The sequence below is a fragment of the Orcinus orca genome, chromosome 1, assembly GCF_937001465.1.
Source record: "Orcinus orca chromosome 1, mOrcOrc1.1, whole genome shotgun sequence".
Lineage (NCBI taxonomy): Eukaryota > Metazoa > Chordata > Mammalia > Artiodactyla > Delphinidae > Orcinus > Orcinus orca.
In genome coordinates this window covers 104,783,299-104,802,432 of record NC_064559.1, presented here as the reverse complement: position 1 = coordinate 104,802,432, position 19,134 = coordinate 104,783,299, and the positions used below count along the sequence as shown (strand labels likewise).

At 41.3% G+C, this 19,134-nt stretch overlaps 1 protein-coding gene across 2 annotated transcripts in view; it reads right to left on the bottom strand.

Moving 5' to 3' along the window:
- The window catches only part of OTUD7B (OTU deubiquitinase 7B), a 53,847-nt gene that overhangs the window by 15,048 nt on the left and 19,665 nt on the right, over window positions 1–19,134 (bottom strand). For both annotated transcript variants that reach the window (XM_004285131.3, XM_033415579.2), the window contains 4 exons: window positions 8,056–8,205; window positions 3,971–4,159; window positions 1,862–2,089; window positions 267–368 (listed from right to left, as the gene is read on the bottom strand). In XM_004285131.3, the coding sequence (XP_004285179.1) occupies window positions 267–368; window positions 1,862–2,089; window positions 3,971–4,159; window positions 8,056–8,140 (604 nt within the window). In that variant the 5' untranslated portion in view covers window positions 8,141–8,205. The remainder of the gene's footprint in view (window positions 1–266; window positions 369–1,861; window positions 2,090–3,970; window positions 4,160–8,055; window positions 8,206–19,134) is intronic.

The following is a 19,134-nucleotide window of genomic DNA, read 5'->3' as shown; positions in this document are numbered from 1 at the left end:
TTCTCCGAGTGGGACTTGTGCTAAATCCTATGTACTCCATACGATTTCTCAACAAGACTGAAAAACTAGGGCAGGGCTCTCTTCCATCTCCTCCTGCACCAGCGAGCATGCACGCACACACACACACACACACACACACACACATAGCCTTGCTCTGAGCCATCACTTCTGTCTGAGATCAAGAATAGTCAGATCAAGTCCTTCACATGAGATTTAACTACTGCTTCCTTTCTATGAGGGAATGAAGGACCATTTTCAAGACTCACCAAGAGAGGCTGCGTGCAGGAGGCAGTTTCCATCTCCAGTAGTTGCCAAAGGAAGGAGCCTCTGACAGGTGGGGTCCACACTCACCCACCAGTTCAAACGCCCTACAGAAACAGGACGAAAAGGAGAGCAGCAGATGATGCATGAAGTTCTCCCTACTTCCCTATTTCTAAAACAGACTCCTAATTTGCCTCCTCTAGGAAGCCTATCCAAAATCAAACCATCACTCTATTACTCTCTGTATCTTCTTCACTTATATCTGCTTCATCAGAATCTGGTGAGCACAACTGGTTAGATCAGTTCTTAAGTAGGGACAATTTCGTCTCCAAAGGGACATTTGGCAACGTCTGGAAATATGGTTGTCACAAGTGGTGGGGAGATGCTACTGCCATCTAGTGGGTAGAGGCCAGGAAGGCTGCTAAACACAATATAATGCACAAGGCAGCTCACACAACAAAGAATCATCTGGTCTTAGGTGTCAGTAGTGCTGAGACTGAACAACCCTGGGTTAGATGATGAGGCCTAGGTCATAGGTCGAAATCTGTGTTGGCTACTTGGTCTGGCTCTGATTTCTTCACTCTGGTCAGGAGACCAGCAGACACTGTAGCAATAAAGGTCAGCACAAATCCATCATCAGTAAAAGAAAAACAACCCAACATGTATATTCAAAGTGTCATGCAAGTATCATCTGCATATATGACAGTAAGCATGTCACCATGTATGTGGTACGACTTTAAAGACATAAGCAATAAGACAAAGTACTTAAAATACCCAAGAAAATGATTCTCAATTCTGTAGTCATCCTATAATTGCTGATCCATTACTTATATAAGGAAAATAATTTATGAATAATGCTTAAAAGTTTTTTTGAATTACTGGACAGTCTACTGAAAGAAAAACTGGCCTATAATCACAGCAGTCAGATAAACTGCTTACTACTTAAAAAACTGTAAATAGATGCACATGATTAGTATAGAAGGGCACAAAATGAAAAACAAGACCTTCCTTTCTGTGCCCCCACCTCCCACCCCCCCGTCCTTCTTCCATGGGAGGTTTTTAATAACTGACTAGCTTTCCCAGAAATCCCAGCTGCCTCACCCCAACATACCAACAAATTTTAAATATAATTTAAGACAAACATAATTGTAAAGGTAAATAAATCTTTTGGGAAAGGTTCGTATAAATAAATGTGACTTAGTTTAATCACCACTGTGCATCATGTACAGCATTGGTTCTTGGAACCAACCATCTACAGCATTGGAACACACAAGGTGTTCCAGAGCCAATTATAATTCATTTGTATTTTTTTCATGTATTGATTTTTAGGTATTGATTTGTAGGCCTTTCACATGTGTATCTGGTTTCCCTTCAATCAAACAGGAAATTTCCAGAGGAAAGTGTCTTATTTGTGTCCTTTCTTTAACTTGAAGAAGCACCTAGCTCAGTACATGTCTCTCTGACTGACTGCCGAGTTTGACTGCAATCAATCAGATCGCAGGCTGAGACTGGAAGCCGCTTGTCAAGCCCAGCCCCTCCACATGGCTGCCTAGACGTGGAGAGCAGAGGGAAGAGCATGGGAAAGAAAGTGCTCACTGACCTGCCTGCTCCAAGGCAACCAGCATGGACTGCTCAATGAGGTCTCTCTCTATGAAGCTGCGAAAGTCTTCATTGTACACAGTGAGATCTGGAAGCTGGAAGGCACAGATGGGCATTTCCAGGGGGTGCTCACTGCTCCCCCCACCCCCACCATTGGAGGAGACATGGGACCGGGCCAGGGAAACAATGCTGGAGCTGGCGTGGGAGATGCCCCTAGACAGGCGTTTTTCTGCAATGAGAAATGGAGTCACCTTAGAACAAACACAACCCACTCAGAGAACTTTCCACTCATGAGGTGATGGTTACCTCTTGACAAGGTTTCCAGTCAGGGAAAAACTGTAAGTCTAACTGGCTACCAAATTTCATGACCCTCTTTCTCATGCCAAACACAGTTGGAGAAACATAGAAAGTGGCCTTTTCACAGGCACTCGCATTAGCACCAAATATACGTTCCTCTTTCTACCCTTTTGCCTGAACTTCTCTCCACGACACTGTCTTCTTCCACTTCCATTTCCCAACATAATAGGGACCCTTCATTTGGCAACTTAGTCATTGTTTGGTGGGAGGAAGAGGGAATAAGGGAAATGGAATTTCATTTGGCTACACTGAGTCAAATAATCTCTCTGATAATTTTCAGGGCCTTGGAGAATGTAGAAAAGGATTTCCATTATAGAAAATTAATGACAAATCTTACATATTCAGGAACTTTCTTACCTACCATCAATAACATTTATTTACGTTATTTACTACAACTATTCTTGAAGCTCATATTTATCAGAAATTTATAGGTACAGTCAATTCTTACTTAACATACTACAGAGGAAGGCGGTAATATAGATAGTGCCCCAAATTATTTCATTTGTTTTGAATACATGGCACTTATAATTCTCCAGCAGATATTCCAGTGTGATCATAATTTGCTCAGTATAGTATTGAAATTCATTTGCATGGCTTGAGTTATATAATGACTATCAGAAAGAGCTAAAAATTATATTGGGTATCAGGTCTTAATCCAATATCTGCCAGGGATGATGCATAAAGTAAGTAGTTAGTCTAAAGTTATTTTATAGTGTTATTTTTTAAACTCTTTTTAAAGGTATTTTAAAAGTACCACATGCCCATGGTAAAAAATCAAAATACTACCAAAAGGTTTGAAGTGTTACAAAGAAATGTCCCTCTCATTCAAAATTCCTGATCCCTTCCCCAGAGGCGATGTTTTGTATCCTTCTAGAATTTTTTTGCCATGCCCTGCGGTGTGGTATGTGGGATCTTAATTCCCCAACCAGCGATTGAACCCGTGCCTCCCTGCAGTGGAAGCACGCAGTCCTAACCACTGAACCACCAGGGAATTCCTAGAATTTTTTATGCACATAGAAGCACAAATAACTTTTATAACAATTTTTAAAAACATAAACAGGAACATGCTATATATATTGTTCTGCATCTTACCTTTCTCAATAGATTTTAGAGATTTTTCCAAAATAGCACATCAAGTTCTACTTAATTCTTTCTAATGGCTGCCAGGTATTCCATAATATGGATGATTACAATTTATTTAACCACTCCTCTATTAATGGATAATTAAAAGTTGTTTTCAAGCTTTAACTTTTAAGCTTTACACTACATGTCTTTGTGTCTATTTATGAATTAGGTAAGTATGTATTTATTTAAAAGGATACACACCACACACAGACACACACACACACAACACATATATGATAAATTCCTAGAAACAAAATTGCTGAGATAGAGTATACGTGCATTTAAAAATTTTGACAGATACTAATAAATATTAACAAAATATCCTCCAAAGGGGTAGATGATAGTGATCCTTTGAAATCTATCTTTATGTGTACCTTATCTCAACAATTAGATCGTTATTCTTCTTCCTCTATCTCTTTGAAGATGGCATTTATACAGGATGGCACTCAAGATGCAGAAAGTGAGGGGTTCCAGCATCTGGACAGACTGTCACCTCCGATCATTTGGTTGGGGAGGTGGGGGAGGAATGGAATCATCTCTAAAGGATCACTAAATTCTCTGACTGGTCAGCAGCTGCCTCCCTTTCTTTCTACTCCGCATATGGAAACAGCCCTCAGCACCCCAATACCTTGAACGATGTCATCTTGCCGCTGTAGGGTGGGTCGGGGAGGGCGAGTAGACTCTCTATCAGAAAACCCTTTCTCAGGGGTCCTGGAGCCACCACTCCCCTCACTAAAGGGTGGGGGCAGGTTCCCAGCATGGACCTGACGTAGCTGTTCAAAATCACTGAGGGCGGCGCTCACATCCCAATTCTTTCCTGTCAGGACACAAAGCAAAAAGTGAATTGGGAGCTGAGAGTATAGAAAAATTGAGGAAAGATACAGAACCATCATTCTAAGCATCTTATCAAAACCAGCGAGCATATACTCATGCGTACCTCAGTCATTCTCCTTTTCCTTCCCCTACTTTAATTTCCTTCATAACACTTCGATCTGGAATACCACAACTTCTTTATTTACTTATTGTCTATTTCCTAAGAAAGCCCTGTGTGCATACAGAATTTGTTTCTCTGAACTGAAAGGGCCCTTGGAGACCTAGTAACCTCATTTTACAGATAAAGGAAATGAAGCCTAAAGAAGTAGAGTTACTTGCCCAAAGTCACGGGTAGTTCACACCAGGGCCTCAGCTGGACTCAAGCCCAGGTCTCCTAATTCTGAGATCCAGAGAGTTCTGAGCCTAGATGTGCTCTGGGGTGTCCTAACCACCTGAGACTGTATACAAAGTTATAGGTATGTGTGTTCTAAAGAAAGAGCTGATAGCTGCCATCAGGTTATCAAAGGGAATTTGTTAATTCCCGTCAAATTTAAGAATCACTACTCTGCTGAAGAAAACACCCGAAGGATAGATTTGTCACAGCAGATTTTTCAGTTGCTTTCTCCAGTTAAATTAGTCAATAAATAACATATTGCATAATTGTTCACACTTCTTTCTGTTCTATTCCATTTGTCACCACCTTAATTCAATTCCTATATCACCTAGTGTCCCACCTCCAATCTACTCTAAAGGATCCCATGAGATTAATCTTTCTACAGCACAATTCTGATCATTTCAGTTCCATAATCAAATTTTTAGTGGCTTACCACTACCTACAGGATAAAGTTTAGCCTCCTTTGTCTGACGTTCAAGGCTTTCTATGACCTAGCTTGCTTTTCTAACCTTTCCTCTGTGCTTCAACTTCCCTGGCTATGAAAGTGGAGGTGATACCACATAGGATTGTTAAGAAGATTAAATTAACTGAAAGCACTTAAAACAGTGCTTGGCACACAGAAAGTGTTATATATGTATTTACTGCCATTGCTGTTATGCTTCTTGTTATAATTATAATTCTCCAGTTAAGCTGTATTAATCATCCATGCCAGATGAATTTATTTCTGAGCCATTAGATTCACCACTTGCTCCAACTCCCTTTGCTCACTCTACACTCTGCGTCAGTCATACTGGCCTCTTTGCTGTTCCCAGAAATGTGCTAAGACTGCTCCCACCTACAGCCTTTCCACCAACTATTCCCACTGCCTAGAAGGCTCCTTCTCCAATATATCTACACAATTCCTCATCTCCTTCAGATATTTGCTCAAATGTCACACTCTTAATAAGGCCTACCCTGACTACCCAACTAAAAATCACAACCTACCTCATCATTCCCCTTACCATTTTCCACAGCACCTAACACCTTATACTATGTACTTTACAACTTACTTGGTTATAATGTTTATTGTTTATTGACTATCTCTCAGGCTAGAATGTAAGGGCAGAGATTTTTGCTTGTTTTGTTTTGTTCAAGCATCTAGAACCTAGTACATAATAGGTACTCAATAAATATTTGTTAAAGAATGGAGGACTTTTGTTCTGAACCAATGAATGAATAAATGATTTGTCTTGAGCACTGGATAGTTATCTCCAACTGTCTGCTAAAGTCCTTAAAATCAGGTCCTCCTAACAGTCAACATGTCTAAAACTGAACGTCCATCATCTTCCCTCCTAAAGCCTGCTTCTTCTCCTTCTTCTATAGTCCCTAAATCAGTAATGGCATCACAACCCCTCCAGGCCAGAAACTACAGTCATTTCAGCTCTTCACCATTCCTCAGACCCCACTCCTTCTCTTCCCTCACTATCTACTCAGTTCTCAAGGTGGTTTGTACCCTTGAGACATTTCTCAAATCTATTCTTTCTTGTCCATTTTTATTGTCACTACCCCAATTCAGGTCCTCATATTTTCACCTGGTCTTTTGGGAGGGGGCTCCCTAGTCTCTCTACTCTTAGTCCCCTCCCCTCTATAATTTGTTCTTTACACTACAACCAGGGTTAACTTTCAAAGGAAAAAGCAAGAGACAGAAAGATAGAGACAGAAAATGAGGATCAGATCCTTTGGTTCCCTTTCTAAATTATACCTTAAATCTACCCACTTCTCACTCTGCTGTTACCACTGTAGTCCAAGTCACCATCACCTCTCACCTGAACTATGGCAACATTCTTAACTGATTTTACCACTTCATCTCTGGCCACCTTCCAATCGGTTCCATATCTTTTATCAGTACACTGTTCAGAAACTCAAACCCAATCATTTCTCTCCCCTGATTAAAATCCTTCACCAGCTTCCCACCGAACATACACTGAAATGCACAACCCTTACCACGGCCTACAAAGGCCCCCCATATTCTGCTTCCTGCTTATCTAACCAGCTTCCTCCCACTCTTTCTTGTACTACTCTTCCTACCTCGCTCACTAGCAGTGCCAAACTCTCTCCCACCTCAGGGTCCTTGTATAAGCTACTTTTTTTTACATAAACACTCTGTGCTACATCCCTTTGTCTTGCTACTCCTGTGCATCCTTCTGTGTTCAGTTCACATGTCACTTCTTCAGAAAAAGCCTTTCTGAACTCTATATCCAAATTAGGTTTCTCTCTTAAACTTCCACAGCACCCTCAACTTTTCTTTCATAGTATGAGTGTGTGTGCACATGGGTGTGTGTGAGAGAAAGAGAGACGACATGCAAGCATTAACTTGTAACACACTTGTTAAAAGCCAGACTCTGAAACCAGATGGCCTAGGTTCAAATCCTACTTAACTTCTTGGACCTCAGTTTTTAAGCTGTAATACTGGGATAATAAAACCTATTTTGCAGAATGGTTGTGAGAATAAAGTAATATATTTCAAGTGCCTCACACATATTGAACACATAGAAGTGTTCAACACATGTTACAAGAGGAAGAGAAGGCATTTGAGCTGAATCCGGAAGGATGAGGAAAATTTCAAGAGAATAATGGAGGAAAGGACACTGCAGACTTAGGAGACAACTTAATATGATCAGGGAAAGGAAACAGGTCAGGCCTGGCTGGAGCACAGGAACTGTGGGAGAAGGTAGTAGGAGATGAAACTGAAAATACAAGTTAAGGGCAAAGCCATACTGAATTATCAAACTAGAATTTAAACCCTGATCTTCCGTTTCCAAACCAACCTTATTCTCACAGGTGCCTAAGTAAATGTCATATTGCCACACCTTACTAAGGGCTGACAACCTAGAAAATTACCTATGTGTGCTAAGAACTTGCTCCTTCCCCCACAGGCTCACCTATTTGCGTCATTATATATTTTCACCAAAAAGCATCTGTTAACTATGACTCCAAACAAAGAATCCTACTGACATGAGGCCAAGCCTTAAAGGACCTTAAAATCTAGAACATTCACACTTACGTATACATACAGATATAAGTAAACAAAAGCAGCTAAATGAAAACATTAAATTAATCCACTCTATATAGAATGACCCATACAAGTTAGGGAAGGAAAGACAAAAAACATGAATGATCCCAAATATGAAAATCTAATCATTTATACATAAAAAAGAAGTCTTACAGATCTAAAATTATGGTTTTAGTGGATTAATTATTAGTGGACTAATATCAAATTTCACTTGCATTACCTGAGCTTAAATTGACAGTGGAGAAAGCTACCCAAAAATTCAAGGTGAAAAGGGAATTTTGCATTTTAAAATTATGGTGGGTAATACACAAAGTAGATTATTAGAAGTAACTTAAATGTAAGGCCTACCATACACAAAGTGTCTTTCTGTTCACCTTAAATGTTCCAAATCATCCTAACAATAAATATCACATCTTATTTTCTCTCTTCTCATTCTCCCCCAAAGACTCCTTACCTTCCAGGAGATCTCGGGCCAACCCTGGCTCTGCTCCTGTGGAACGGACAAAATCTGACAGGACAGCATCCATGTCCAGGGTCATGTGATCATTAAGTACTTTCAGGCAGCTGATGTAGGGAGGACATAGATCAAAATTCAGGCCTCCACCTGAGGAGGAAATAAACACATAAGGCCCAAATTACACTGGAACGGGATGATCATAGCCCAATTTCAGCAGCTTCCTAACCAAATGGGGAAACTAACTATCCTAGCTCATTCATTTCAGTAGAATTTATTATAAAGAGTAACATTTAGTTTCCTAATTTCTCATTAACATTAGTTTTTTTTCCTTTTATTATATAAGTTTCAGGTGTCTAGCATTACAGTTCAACATCTATAAACACTACAGTGATCACCATCACAAGTCTAGTTACCATCCATTACATACAGTTCACCCACTTCACCTATATTAATTTCTTAACTACTACATTAACCACAAAACCATAATACCACTCCAAATAATGCTCTTCCTCTACCTTTCTAGAGTATTACATTTCTAGCCATCAGTTTGCTTATCCAAACTAATGGAAGGAAGCAGCAGACTACCACCCTGAAGAATTCCCCCCCTGCATTATTCTCTTACATAGCGTCTGTTTATTTCCTTCTTGGCACTTGATATACCCTGAAATTATTTTAGTTGGTTGCTGTCTAGCCTCCTCCTCCAACGTAAAAGTTTCTTGAAAGTACAGAGCTTGTGTGTTTTGTCCACTAATGTATCCCCAGCATGTATCCCTTGGCACAGTGCTTGGCACACGGCTCTCAGCAAACATTTTACTGAATGAATGAATACTATACACTGAGTAACTTTAGAGTTGACTAGTACTCTGATGCTAGCTGAGGAAATGGGAGGAGCAAACTGATATCTAAACTTAATCAAAATAGGGACTTCCCTGGCGGTCCAATGGTTAGGACGCTGTGCTTCCACTGCAGGGGGCATGGGTTCGATGCCTGGTTGGGGAACTAAGATCCCACAAGCCGAGCAGCGCGGCCAAAAAAAATTTTTAAAATAAGAATACTCAAAATAAAACAATCTGCGATTATGCAAAGCAGAGTGGAGATCCCAAAGGTTCATAACAAACGTCAATCTTTGTCCACTAACTTCATGAACCCAGGAAACATGCCTTTCTCCACTCAGGACAAATGACCACCAAGTAAGTTCACCTGAAAAAGATCGCTTCTTTCAGACTTGACTTTGGCAGAAACTATGTCCCTGACCTGTCGGCCTGGCACCAATCCACATTCCTCTGAAGTTAGCAGTCCCAGCGGAGGGAGCAATAACCGAGTGAAAAACAACTTCTCACCAAAATCTGCCACTTCAGACAGGTTTACAGTTCTCTGTAAAAGAGGACTTGTTGGTAAAGTCACCAGGCACATACCTGCCCCACCAAACCCACCAGTCCCCTGCTTTGGCGGAATGCCAAAAGTAGAGTTCTCAAAGGCAACAGAGTGGCTCAGATGACTGTCTCTTCAGAAGCATCTCCTTCTAAACAACCTAAACTCTAAGGGTGATTCTCAGGTACTTTTTCATCACACCTCCCCTGACCCCAAGACACAGATTCTTTAGTAGTGTGATCAGATCCTAATTATCTAAATTCCTTAGAAATAGTAAGGCAAATAAAAAGCAGTGATTTGTGGGTTATAAAACCAGTAGGCCATTAACTTAATAACTTCATGTAAAAATTTTTTTTTTTTTGGAGAGAGATGGCAAAATATAAAGTATTCCTTCTTGTACTGTTCCATGAGTACAAGAGGTCCAGGAGCAGAGGGACATGTTTAATTCCTATTCGTGCCGCAACATCTAGCACAGCATCTACATTACTGTCGACAGTCAATAAACGCCTGATGAATAAATGATTAAATGACTAACTGAACCTCCACATCAGCCACCACCAAACCAATCAATTTGAGGCTTAATTCAGAAGATCAGAAATGTGAGAGTGGGACTTCCCTGGTGGCACTGTGGTTAAGAATGCGCCTGCCAATGCAGGGGACACGGGTTCAATCCCTGGTCCGGGAAGTTCCCACATGCCGCCAAGCAACTAAGCCTGTGCACCACAACTACTGAGCCTTCACTCTAGAGCCCGCAAGCCACAACTACTGAGCCTGCAAGCTGCAACTACTGAAGCATGCGCGCCTAAAGCCCATGCTCCACAACAAGAGAAGCCACCGCCGTGAGAAGCCCGTGCACCACAACGAGGAGTAGCCCCCGCTCACCACAACTAGACAGAGCCCGCACCCAGCAATGAAAACCCAACACAGCCCAAAATAAATAAATAAAAACAAAAATAAATTTTAAAAAAAAACATAAAAAGAAGAGAAATTCAAGGGTACTTCATCTTTCACATCACCCCACTATTTCTAATGGTCTGTCCCAGTCCCAATCCATCTCTCAAAGTTTTACAAACTCTCCTTTCTAAAGAGACATCAACATACTGACACTTCCACCACCCTCGTATCAGAAGAGTTCTACCTACACTTATATATATTAGCTGGGTGACTTTGGTCAAATTACTTACAGGGTGTCAGTTGCTTCTTGTATATCCTAGACTTGGATTCGATGACTTCTAAGATTCTTCCCAGGTTTAAAAAATGAACTTCTTTAGTTCACTACAGCCTCAGAAACCATGATCCTTACATTCTCTTTTGGTCTGCATATTATCAATGTCTAATTTACTTCCATTTTAATATCACAACTGTCAGAAAAGACTACCATTACATAAAGAACTTTTGGCCTGAGATACCTCAAATTCAAAATGTTGTTGTTTTTAAACAACTTAGTTCCTCAGATAAAATACTTAACAATTAAATTCCTTCAAAATTCACAGATGAATGAGTGGTTTCCCTTTCCTCTAATACAGACAAGAATTCCTTCTTCAAGCCCATTTTAGTCACTGTCTTAGGTCACAGGGCATGGTAGCAGCCCAAATAACTTAAACACATGAATAATCTAAAACCAAGAGCACAGCTGCAAAATGAATTTCAACCTTCTCTCTTAAAAAAACATGCAAAGGAACTTGGTAAAGCCACTCTAATAACTTACTGAAAGGATGTGGGAAATATACAGTAAGTACACAAATAACAATCAACAAAAAGGTACTCAGCAGAAGAGAGGAGTTGATTAAGCCACAGGCTTATAGGCAATTTCCCAGCCAGCCAGAGGCTTTTGAGTGAGAGAAGCCAATGAATACCATCGATGTCATGGCATCGTAGACCTCATATGCCAACGTAGTAGGATATTCTTTTAAAAAAATATTTTTAGGGCTTCCCTGGTGGCGCAGTGGCTGAGAGTCCGCCTGCTGATGCAGGGGACGTGGGTTCGTGCCCCAGTCCGGGAGGATCCCACATGCCACGGAGCGGCTGGGCCCGTGAGCCATGGCCACTGAGCCTGAGCGTCCGGAGCCTGTGCTCCGCAGCGGGAGAGGCCACAGCAGTGAGAGGCCCGCATACAGAAAAAAAAAAAAAAAAAAAAAAGTTTTAAAATAATATTTTTAAAAAATAATTTCCAAAAAAAAAAAAGAATTAATTCTGAGTAAGTCATCTGAAAAATAAATAAATAAATAATTTCAAGGTCCAACATTATCTAGAATGACTTGCTCAAAAATTCGAAGCACTAAACCAAACTTCTTGGCAGCCCATTCTTATATTTGATGTCTCCAGGTGCATGCCATGGACTCCACCCTAAGCCCACCCAACAGGTGAGGACTGCAGCTTTTGTTACATCACCACCAACACCTGGCTTGAGCTTCTTAAATTCCAAATGGGAATATCCAAGGCAATGACTAAGACTCATAGTCCTTGACTCAGCACACAGGAAGGAAAAAAAAGAAAACAAAACACTGGCTTTCAAAATGAAACAGAAGAGGTACTCAAATATTTGTTGATTGAATGGTGTTTAGACAAATCTAAAATGGAGTCAAAATCCTCCAACCTTCCAATTGGTGGGACTTTAGCAATTATTTAAACCAATGTCTGCCCCAATGCAAGAATCCTTCTATTGCATCTCTGACAGATAAATCATCCAGTCTCCACATGAATACAAGCTCTGATGGAGACTCATTTCTTTGCCACAATGTCCATTTTATTGTTGGACAGCTCTAATTGTTAGAAAATGCTTTTTTAAACTAAATCACCAGCCCCCTCTCTCTCTCACATAATGGTCCTTGATCTCTTCTCTAGAACAATAAAATCTACTCCCAGGAATGATGGAATTTTCATGGAAAAGGAACAGATAAAGCATTTCTTTCCATAAAAATGTGTTGTAGGTCAACACTGCAATGTTATCATAAGCCAGCCAGTGCCTTTTTTTTTCTTTTACAAAATTCTTCCTTATATCAATACTTGCTTTTACCTGTATTCATTCATAAATGTTTATGCTGACCCTACAGTACAAACTCAACAAGTGGAATAAATGAAGTCATGTACCTTGTTCAAAATTCACTTCTGCTGCTATCTTTGCCTCTCATCCCTACTTCCACACTTTCATGCCCTCTTGAAGTGATGACAGCAATCAAGAATAAAAACTAACAAGTTAATATTAAGTAAGCACTTTCAAAAACACTATCTTATTCATTAACAACAAAACCCCTAGAGCAGGCTTATTATTCCCAGTTTACAAGTAGAGAAAGGTATAAGGTTTGAAAAGTCAGGTGGGTTACCCAAAGTCTGAACCCAGATATTTTGAACACATGCTCTCTCTACTGTACCATGCTGCTTCCCTAGGGACTAAGTCATTACTGATTCCCAGAACTGCACTGATTCTTATCCATTCAATTCTTTCACCATAGGAAAGGGCTGTGCCTATCTCTCAGTGTTTATTAATGACTTAGACACCTGCCTTATATTTTCCTCAGTTCAAAGCCTACCACCTTCCTGAGCAATTTCAACACCCACCTGCATAATCCATCCAACATTTCTGCCTTAGAGTTTCATAACCTCATCAAATGCAAAGACCTCCATCTCCACTTCAACAACTCAGTCCTGGACCCTGCCATGCCCTGAAACCATTCCACCTCTAAATCTTCAACTCCTAACATCTTACTCTGTCTACAACCTCATCTCCCTCCAGCTTTCCCTTACTACTAAACCTGCTACCTCACCTCAAGACATCCTCACCTCAGACTAAGACATCCAATTCCTTAACCACCTTATTCATTAATTCAACAAAAATTCATGGAGTGCCTACTCTGTGTCAGGCACTACGGTCAGGACTAGGAACACAACCATGAACTAGACATAATCTCTATCCTCACAAAGCTTCCAGTATGGAGGAAAAAACCCACAAAATTTCACAATTATAATAGGGAAAAATATTGGGGGGAGGGGTGTTATAGCCTATAGGGAGTCAGGAAAAGCTTTCCCAAGAAAGTGACATTACACCTAAGGACTGACGAACGAGTAGGCATTGGAGACAAACTAAGAAAGAAAGAATGCTCTTAGCAGAGGAAACACATATCAATGTTCTGTGGCAAGGAGGAACACAGAAGTGAAAATGGTGCAAAATGAGGATGAAGAAAGGGCCTAGGGCTTCCCTGGTGGCGCAGTGGTTGAGAGTCCGCCTGCCGATGCACGGGACGCAGGTTCGTGCCCCGGTCCGGGAAGATCCCACATGCCGCGGAGCGGCTGGGTCCGTGAGCCATGGCCGCTGAGCCTGCACGTCCGGAGCCTGTGCTCCACAGTGGGAGAGGCCACAACGGTGAGAGGCCCGCGTACCGGAAAAAAAAAAAAAAAAAAAAAAAGGGCCTAGTGGACCCTAATGAAGATTGAGATTTTATCCTAAAAGTAATGAGAAGGCTTTGAAGGGTTGTAGGCAGGGATAGGACATGATCAGATTTAAATCATTAAAAGATCATCCTGGTGGCAGTGGGAATAGTTTGTAGGGAACACAAGTGGATTTAGGGAGACTTGTTTAGAAAACTGCTGGAAAAGAGATGATGGTGAGCTAGACTAGGATGAGAGCGGAGAAGACTGAGAAAAACAGATAGATTCCACTTTGTTCCTTCTTACCTACCTGAACATAAACACAATGAGTGATGACTTTATTTTCCTGTAGAAACCTATCCTTATCCTTCCATTTCATTGGCCCAACCTGGATGGACCCTACATTCAACTTCTCTGCTACTAAATAGGGCTACTGCACAAGACAAGATCACATAATACTACAGAGTAAAGTGACTACAGATATATGGCGTTCCATCTCATTCCTTTCAGTGAAACACTGCAGTCTTTTGCTTGACTTTGGTACCTAACCAGTCTTCTCAGCTACTACCCCACACCTTTGCCATTCTCCCTGAGCCTCCCACCAAAACCTTATTACCTCCCTTACTCCTGGTAGATGACCTTCCCTCTGACTTCACAGAAAAAATAATGAAACGAAGCAAAAGGAGTTCCTTCAGGCTTCCTCCTCTGCCCTACCTGCTGGCTGCTATTCTCTTCTTCCCTGCAAAACTCCTTAAATTAGACTACAGTCACTGATGCTACTTTCTCATCTTATGGTCAGTCCTCGACCTATTAAAATGGGCTTCTATAGAAAGACAACGGCACCACTGTCTTATAGATAAGATCATCACCATCCTCCTTACTGCTTATCCAAAGTATCTCTTTGTAGGGACTTCCCTGGTGGTGCAGTGGTGCTCAAGCCCTGGTCCAGGAAGATCCCACATGCCGTGGAGCAACTAAGCCCATGTGCCACAACTACTGAGCCTGCACTCTAAAGCCCATGAGCCACAAATACTGAGCCCACACTCTAGAGCCCACAAGCCACAACTACTGAGTCCGCGTGCTGCAACTACTGAAGCCCGTGCGCCTAGAGCCCATGCTCCACAACAAGAGAAGCCACCACAATGAGAAGCCCACACACCGCAACGAAGAGTAGCCCCCACTCAACGCAACTAGAGAAAGGCCGTGTGCAGCAAGGAAGACTCAACGCAGCCAAAAATTCATTCATTCATTCATTCATTTAAAAAAATGCATTCACAGTCCCCAACTCTTTCAACTCACCCAGGAATCCCACAGGCACTTCAAGCTCAGCACATTAAAAAAATGAGCCCATTCTCTATCTCTGTCCCCCACCCTTTCAAGCTATTCTTCTTCTGGTATTGCCTATTCTAGCAAGTGGTACCACCATCCCTCCTATCACTCAGGTCACAAGCCTGGGAACCACCCTGGATTTCTCTTGTGCCTTATCCTCGCTCACAAATAGTCCTTTACTATGGTTTACTAATTTTAACCTTAAAAAATTCTCAAATCCATCCAACACCTTCAGATGTTCATAACCTGGACCCCAGTAAGTAGCTTCCTAATTTCTCCCTCTTCCTCTCTCCAGCCACTTTTCACAATGGTTGCTTGTAGAGGCTGATCAATCTAAAATACAAATATGATAGTATTATATCCCACTGCTCTGAATTCTTTATTGGATCCTCAGTGACTAAAGCTTAATATCCAAATTCCTATACATGACAAACGAGGCCCTTCATGATCTAGCTCTACCTAACCCTCCAGCCTTATCTACCTCCCATCATTCCCCTCCTTGTACTGGTAGTTCCCCAAGCATATACTACGTGATTCACATTTCAGTTCCTTTGTGAATGTTGTTCCCTCTGCCTGGAACAACTCCTGGCCTAGCAGGTGAATTCTTATCTCTTCTTTAAGGCTAACTTAAGTACTACCTCATCTGCAACACCTTCCCTGGCTTCTCAAGTTAAAGTGCCTGCTTCCTCCTTGGTGTTACATCTTGTACTCTACCTCTATCATATTCTTTATCACACTGCACAGTATTTGTATTTATTTACATGTCTCTCTCCCCACTAAACCATGAGCAATTTGAGGGCAGGAATCTTGTCTTGTTCATCCTGTATTCCTAGCTTCCAAGCACCTGGGAGGTACTCAGTTTTTGTTCAGATGAACTGAATTCTACTTGTACAGTATCCCACTACACACACACACACAAAACAGTATTGTCGATAATCAGATAATCGGTGTTGTAAACAGGCAAGTCATCTCAAAGTGTTTACAGTGTTGTAAACGCTGCTCATCTCAAATACATTTGCTTAAGATTGTAATATGATCTTATTTGCAACAGATTTCTCTCCCTAAACATTTAGCTCAGACTAATATTAAAACCAGTCTGCATGATCTGAGTGCCCAACTACTTAGTAACAGAGAAAAGTGACTTAAAATTAAATACCGACTGTAGATAATACAGCTATGTTAAAATGCGTGAGAAACTACTGACCCTACATTCTCCCATCTACAACATTCCCCAAAGTGTCCACATTCTCACACTATACCCACTCTCCTGGTCCCAGTGATGCATTACAGCTGTGTCTGAGTACTCTCCAACTCCTCCCCAAACTCACTGGAAAACCACAACATTCAAGACTGTCAAGAATTTTCAAAGGTCAGCAACTCCTCCACGTCTATGATGTCAGTCCCAAGGAATCCAGACAGGGAGAAAGAGGAGGGACAGAAACCCTTAGACTTTCACACAATTCTTGACTAGGTGGGCGGGAGAGATGAAAGACTGTCTTGGCAGATTGTTTTTAGTTAATATACATCCTTCCAAGTGAAAGAAACAGAATATAACCTTCTTAGAAAAAAAAGAATTGACCGAGTTCCATACTAAAGAGACCTATATATCACTAAATGTTATAACCCAGAGATAATAAGATGGGTCTAAATGGAAGAAAAGAAGGAAAAGAAGTAATATGTGTTACAGTTTTAGACATTGTTTTTCATTTAAACTTCCAAACAACTCTTAGAGGTTTGTCTGTATTGTTAACTCCATATTATAGATGGAGATGTTAAAGCTCACAAAGGTTAGATAATCTACCCAAGGTTATACAGTTTTAAAAAGTGGTAGAACCAGAATCTTTATGAGTCCAGCCAATCTGACTCCCAAGACCAGACACTTGCACTAAATCACACTTAGTCCAGGGAGGAGGACTGAGGAAACACAGGCAGTCCACCATGTGAAAGTCCACCCTCACTGCTTCAACTCCTTTCAACTCCACCTGGAGAGAGAGAATAGGCTCTGGATTCAGACAGATCTAGGTTCAAATCCCTGATCTACTACTAACGGTGGTGCAATCATGGGTAAGTAATATGACTGTTTTGTGCCTCTGTTCCTTCATGTTAAATTGGGGGAAATACCTACACTTCAGACCTCTTGTTAGGATTAAATAACTTAAGATATGAAAAGCCTTTAGGGCAGTGCCTAGCACACAGTAAGTCCTCAAAAAATGTCATTTGCTTTCTTGCCTAATTCCCTCCCACGCGCTCTGCCTCACTCCACTGTGTGCCCAACACAGCCTCTGTATCTCTCCTTCAGAAGCTCCCCCTACTTCTCCAAACAAACCCTCCAGTCCTACAACTGTTTCCAAGGCACAGTCTTAACACATACACATTGTACATGCTCTATCACTCCCATTCCAGTGTCTTTCAACTCCTCAAGTCCTCAAGAAAACGTCGTAAAGGGAACTCCCTTAGTTGCATCTTCTACCGGATGGTCCCTCAAAAAAAAGAGCAAAAGAAAAATGTCTGTCCTCTCCTAGAGGTACAGACATAGCTAAATAGCTCCTTCATCCCCAAATCTCCAGGAACAGCAATTTCACACATATTGACCGAAATTCTAATGCCTTAATCTACCAGCCCTATCTCCCCACCTTACTACTCTCCTCATTCCAGATTCAAAGACTCTATAATATTCACCTAATCTCATGCACAATGTCTATTTTTGGATTATTGGAAGGAATAATCCTATTCACCCTGCACAATTCTGAGATGTTTTCTACCTCCACTACAGTGTAGACTTGGGGAATGTCTATTTTCTCCCCCAAAAACAAACTCAAGAGAAAAAAACTTAACCCGATCATATAATTTACCACTCCCAAAACAATGTTATTGTGTATACACACCAGTAAGGACTCAAGAATTGGCCCCTGGACTTTATCACTACAACTGGTATGTGTATGAGTCAGAACAAGATTTAACTATTTCTTTTCAAAAGTTTCTAGTTTTTATCGGGCTACAAACAGCAAAATAAATTTCTAAGAGACAAATCCCATAAATAGCCAAATGTTAATATACAAATGAGACAGAAGTTCACAGAGAACTCCTTATGAACTGGTATTTGTCTTTTCAGTGCTACTGATAAAAGGCTCCCTGGATTACAGTTATTTGGGAAATTTAATAATTTGGAAGGCTTGTACAATGGAAGTGACCTTTGGAAAAATAAGGGCAGAGACAGTCACAGAGAAAGTCTATTATTATAATATTGGCACAAGAGTAACTTGAATAGAAACAGAAACCATGTTAATGTTTATTTTTTTTTAGATCCAGACCAGTATGTCTATTTGCCACACACAATGAATTTTTTCTTTTTCCTTTCAGCTAAGGTCAAGGATAGCCCAAGGTTTGATTCTCAGTAAGTTCAACTTTTAAAAGAATAGCCTGTAGGGCTTCCCTGGTGGCGCAGTGGTTGAGAGTCCGCCTGCTGATGCAGGGTACACGGGTTCCTGCCCCGGTCCAGGAAGATCCCACATGCCGCGGAGCAGCTGGGCCCCATGAGCCATGGCCGCTGAACCTGCGCGTCCGGAGCCTGTGCTCCGCAACCAGAGAGGCCACAGCAGTGAGAGGCCCGCGTACCACAAAAAAAAAAAAAAAAAAAAGAATAGCCTGTAAAAACAGAAGTTCTACTGAGCCCTTAAAAATAGGACTTACCTGGTGGCACAGTGGTTAAGAATCCTCCTGCCAGTGCAGGGGACATGGGTTCAAGCCTGGTCCAGGAAGATCCCACATGCTGCAGAGCAACTAAGCTGGTGTGCCATAACTACTGAGCCTGTGCTCTAGAGCCCACAAGCCACAACTACTGAGCCCACATGCCACAACTACTGAAGCCTGTGCACCTAGAGCCCGTGCTCCTCAACAAGAGAAGCCACCACAAAGTAAAGCCCGTGCACCACAACAAAGAGTAGCCCCTGCTTGCCACAACTAGAGAAAGCCCGCACAGCAATGAAGACCCAATGCAGCCAAAAATAAAAA